Below are 4672 nucleotides of genomic sequence, written 5' to 3'. Positions count from 1 at the left end.
TGCATTCGGCTTACAGTATTTGCAAAGCTCAACTTTGACTCAAAAGGCTTTTGGTATGTGATATCAAACACTTCAATTTTGCTACAATCGCCTGTGAAGGCCCAAAACACTACGAAAATGCTCTCCCAAGTCTTCCCACAGGATTTGATTCGTTTGGATCTTGGGCAGAGGGGGGAAATTGAAAGCAGGTCTAAAAAAGGGAGAAATCTTGAAACTTTTTGCGAGAGCTCCAAAATTTTCTTTTGCCTCCTCATCCCCCTCTTCCAAACACAGCCTTAAAGCTACCCACGGTGTTCTCGATGATGACGACAAAATATATCTGGACTTTAGCCCAGTATATAATACAATCCCCAAATTTTTAATATGTTCGATGGGCTAAATTGAACATGCACGAATATTTCATGGACTAAATTGAACGAATTTAAAATCCGGGAACGATATTGCACATTAGGTCAAAGTTCACAGGCCACATTGAACCAATTAAAAATTCAAGGGACACGTTGCGCATCGATCCAGAGTTCAGGGACCCTTCCACGTCATTTCCCCAAAAATTATCGTCCTTTCGTCTCATGATTACCCTTTATTTCAAAGAAACAACTGGAGATGTTCGAACTTCTCCTTGTCTGAGGTTAGGCCATGTGGTCGTATTCCATCCCTGCGGAATGGCCCACGCTGTCCAACAAGAAGGAGCCTCTTGAAACACACTTTCTCTCGTACGTTAGATTTTTGGGACTTGGGAATATCCAAAGGAATCTGCACTGTCCCTGCATTCCATGACTCAACTTGGACTCGTCAGAGAAAAAAAATGGGGGAAAGATTTGTTCAAATGGAAAGAAATGAGGCACCAACCAACCATCTCTTCCTCTTCGTCGGCAGATGATGATATGATTAATAAGAAGGAAAAAAAATTCACATGGGGTTGGGCTAAAATTCAACAGCACATTCAATCACCAGCTGCAGATTAACATCATGACCTGCCGACTTGTGAATCTGTTCCTGATAACAGATATGATTGCTTTTCTCTCTCCCCCTGAGGCAAGGAAAGATTTTGCACTGCGAAGCCCCCTCCCCCTGTACATCAGCAGACTTAACGGTATTGGCTGGCGTCAATTTTGTTTTTATGGTGTCCTCTGTTCCGAAACCCAAAAGGTAAAGGAGAACAGAAAATCTGAAACGCTTTTGTCTTCCTCGTAAAGCTCTCTCTTTTCTCTCTCTCTCTCTCTTGTGCACTCTCTCTCTCTCTCTCTTTATCCTCTGTTTTTTTGTCTCCAAGCTGTAACATTTCTGGGGCGTCGTAAGATATTGCTTGTTGGGTCTCTCACCTCTCTCCCTCTTCCCCCCTCTCTCCCTCTGTCATTTCAAATTTGAATGCCGTTTTGGCCATTCTTCTCTCTGCGATCTTTCTTTATTATTTTCTGGTTTCCCCCAGTGAAAACGTGAAATTACCCTGCCTTCGCGCCCGCGTCTCGCTCGCTCTCTCTTTGACCGCCTCGGTCGCACCCCCCACATTGAATCTTGACCGCCACCACTCTGGTTCCAACCCCACAGGGCCACAGCCCGATATAAGCAGAAACCCTTCTCTCAGTGCTTCCATCGAACGCTCTGTTGGCGTCCTCGCAGAAAAAAATGAATAAAGCATCACATTGCGGTGGAGGCGTTGAGGCTCAGTCCCTCCCTGCCGGCCTTCGAGATCTCAGCTTCACTAACAGCGTCAGCGTCAGCTTGTGTAGCAGCACCATTTCTGGGTCTGATCACAGCGTTGGTAATGCTACTCTAGATGCCACCAAAAGCAGCGAGAGTATGGCAGTAGATTGTGAGGACAGCGACAAGAGTAGTGTGACTTGTGGGAGTAAATCGAACAGTTTCAATGCGAGTGAGTCGAGCTTTAGGACTTGTTGCCCCTCGAAACCACATCGAGGGAACGACATCCGATGGGATGCCATACAATGCGTCAAAGGGAAAGATGGCGGCTTGGGGTTGGGCCATTTTAGGCTCTTGAAGAAGCTGGGTTGTGGAGACATAGGGAGCGTGTACTTAGCTGAGCTTAGAGGGATGGGTTGTCTATTTGCTATGAAAGTGATGGACAAGGGAATGTTGGCAGGGAGGAAGAAGTTGGTGAGAGCTCAAACTGAGAGAGACATCCTGGGCTTGTTGGATCATCCCTTCTTGCCGACGCTGTATTCGCATTTCGAGACCGAGAAGTTCTCGTGCTTGTTGATGGAGTTTTGCAGCGGTGGCGATCTCCACACTCTCCGGCAGCGCCAGCCCGGGAAGCATTTCACTGAGCAAGCTGCGAGGTTCGTGTTGAATTAATGTTCTTGAAGTTGGAAGTTTCTCTCTGCTTGTTTTGCCATGCTTTTCATGCTTTGCTTTCAAATTTAGGGAGTTTCAGTCGACACATATTGTGTAAGCAATGCAGCAGGTTGATTGGACTGAGATTATGTTTTAGATAATCAGCAGGTGAATTGGTTTAATTTGATTGCAGGAATTAATTTGTTAGAACACACTGCTACAAAATGCTGCGTTTGTTCTTTCATCTGTGTTGCAGCTGTTGCTTTCAGCCATAGACTCCAGTTGTGTGTAGAGTTGAACTTCAAGCCATATTCTGAAGTTCAACTCATTCCTGCTTTGTCTCCCTCGGTTGACAGTAGGAATTTGCTGGATTGAATTCTTGACATTATACTCTCTCTTGCAGGTTCTACGCATCTGAAGTGCTTCTCGCCCTCGAATATCTCCACATGATGGGCGTGGTTTACAGGGACTTGAAGCCCGAGAATGTGCTTGTGAGAGATGATGGCCACATAATGCTCTCCGACTTCGACCTGTCACTCCAGTGCTCTGTGAGCCCCACTCTCATCCAGTCAAGCTCGGAGTACCCATGCAGGATCTCCACATACTGTATCGAACCCGCATGCATCGATCCGGCCTGCAAATTGCCCGTTTGCGTCGAGCCTAATTGCTTGCAGCCATCTTGCTTTAAACCCCGTTTCTTGAGCACAAAGCCACTAAAGGCAAAAGGTGAAAGGATTAACTCAGCAGGTTCAGATTCGCTCCCTCAACTTATTGCCGAGCCCACCAGTGCCCGCTCTATGTCATTTGTCGGAACCCATGAGTATCTGGCTCCTGAGATAATCAGAGGGGATGGTCATGGGAGTTCTGTAGATTGGTGGACGTTCGGTATCTTCTTGTTCGAGCTGCTACATGGGAAAACACCCTTCAGAGGCAATGGAAACCGCGAGACCTTGTTCAATGTGGTTGGGCAGTCTCTGAAATTTCCGGAGGGGTCCTCGGCTGGTTTTGCCGCTAAGGATTTGATCGGGGGTCTGCTCGCAAAAGACCCACAGAAGAGATTAGGATTCAAACACGGTTCTGCAGACATCAAGCAGCACCCTTTCTTCGAAAGTGTCAATTGGGCTCTCATCCGAAGCACTCAACCCCCAGAAATCCCGAAGCCTGTCGATTTTTCATTCTTGAACCACCCGTTCAAGTCAGCAGTGCCTCAGAGCGACAAGGGGGCAACGGACTTGGACAGGTCATCCGGTCCTTATTTAGATTTCGAGTTCTTCTGAATCATTTTTGGAGGGAAGACTGAGTGGCGGTAGCGTTAGTTAGGAGGGGGGATGGGGGAGACTAGTGACATTTTCTGTTGTGCAATCTTGATCCCAAAAATGAAGTTTAGTTCTCTTTGCTTCTACTTTCTGCATTTTCCTATCCCAGCTCGAATTGCATCTTGCGCATAAAACACAACTCCCTTCTTGCTGCACTTTTAAAGTGCTGAGGATAGGACAGATGAGTCATCTTTTGCTGCTGCTGTTATCTTTAGCAGCTGGGATCAGAAAATCTCGGTTTGCACTAGTGGCCCTCTTCCTGCTTTTGTGCGAAGACTAGTCCCTCTTACTTTCTGGAAAAAGATTACTCTTTGCTTAGAAAGAAAAAGGGAGGATTCGAGCTAAGACAAGTCATGGAAAAAGGGTCTTTAGGCAGAGCTGAAATTTTGGATTCGTCTAGCAATGAGGGATCGTCGCGGTCCCACAGTGATTGGTCTTTGTTAATACTCTCAGGTCCCATCTTTGCGGTATGTTCTGTGAGCTTTGGTGTCGAGATGGTTTCCAAGCTGTGCTTTAATCTTCTGTACTTAATGTCGGGCTTTTCTCGAAAGAAAACGGCGCTGCGCTCTGATCATTGCCTTCTTTCTCTTCCCGTGGCTGTTGAGAGGAGGTTGTGTCGGGCTGGTGATCGCCAAGAACCAAGTTCACGCTCGATAAAGAAATGCGAGTCCATAGAATTGGTTTCCGGAGACAGCCTCGTTGGCCAGAGACAAAAGCCAATGTGTCTTTCGTATTCGTTGCTGTCTGTTTCTGGGATCGTTTTGTATGGTTTTACAGAATCTAGAGCGATACGATTACACGGCCTGCAAGTACGAAAATTGTGAACATGTTCGAGTTCTTCGGGCATGTGGCATCTGTTTCTCAACTAGGAGTGACTAGTTTTGATCGTTACGTTGCGACTGCAGAATGAGTTCGATTGTAAGTTATCTGATATCCTCGAAAAGATGGTTACTCCGCTGAGCTCCAATGGTTATTGTATTGGTTGATTGCTGCATGGTTGTTGCCCGGGAGCGTGCGAGCGCCCGGGTAATCTCTACTGGGCGTGGCTCCTCGTCCCAGACGAA

General features: G+C 46.8%; 1 protein-coding gene across 1 annotated transcript; it reads left to right on the top strand.

Moving 5' to 3' along the window:
- The first annotated feature begins 1302 nt into the window (after window positions 1-1302).
- Window positions 1303-3788, top strand: LOC115741162 (serine/threonine-protein kinase D6PK). Its single transcript, XM_030674914.2, has 2 exons — window positions 1303-2297; window positions 2696-3788. The coding sequence occupies exons 1-2, from the start codon at window positions 1627-1629 to the stop codon at window positions 3567-3569; spliced, it is 1545 nt and encodes a 514-aa protein (XP_030530774.1). The 5' UTR covers window positions 1303-1626; the 3' UTR covers window positions 3570-3788.
- The last annotated feature ends 884 nt before the right edge of the window (window positions 3789-4672 follow it).

The sequence above is a fragment of the Rhodamnia argentea genome, chromosome 8, assembly GCF_020921035.1.
Source record: "Rhodamnia argentea isolate NSW1041297 chromosome 8, ASM2092103v1, whole genome shotgun sequence".
Lineage (NCBI taxonomy): Eukaryota > Viridiplantae > Streptophyta > Magnoliopsida > Myrtales > Myrtaceae > Rhodamnia > Rhodamnia argentea.
Note: the sequence above shows the minus strand (reverse complement) of the source record. Positions and strands in the feature narration are given on the sequence as shown.

What these genes read in the sequence shown, in the direction of transcription:
- LOC115741162 (XM_030674914.2), top strand. Translation starts at nt 1,627, where the DNA reads ATGAATAAAGCATCACATTGCGGTGGAGGCGTTGAGGCTCAGTCCCTC. An exon ending in TTCACTGAGCAAGCTGCGAG is followed by an intron (nt 2,298 to 2,695) that starts GTTCGTGTTGAA and finishes TCTCTCTTGCAG; the next exon opens with GTTCTACGCATCTGAAGTGC.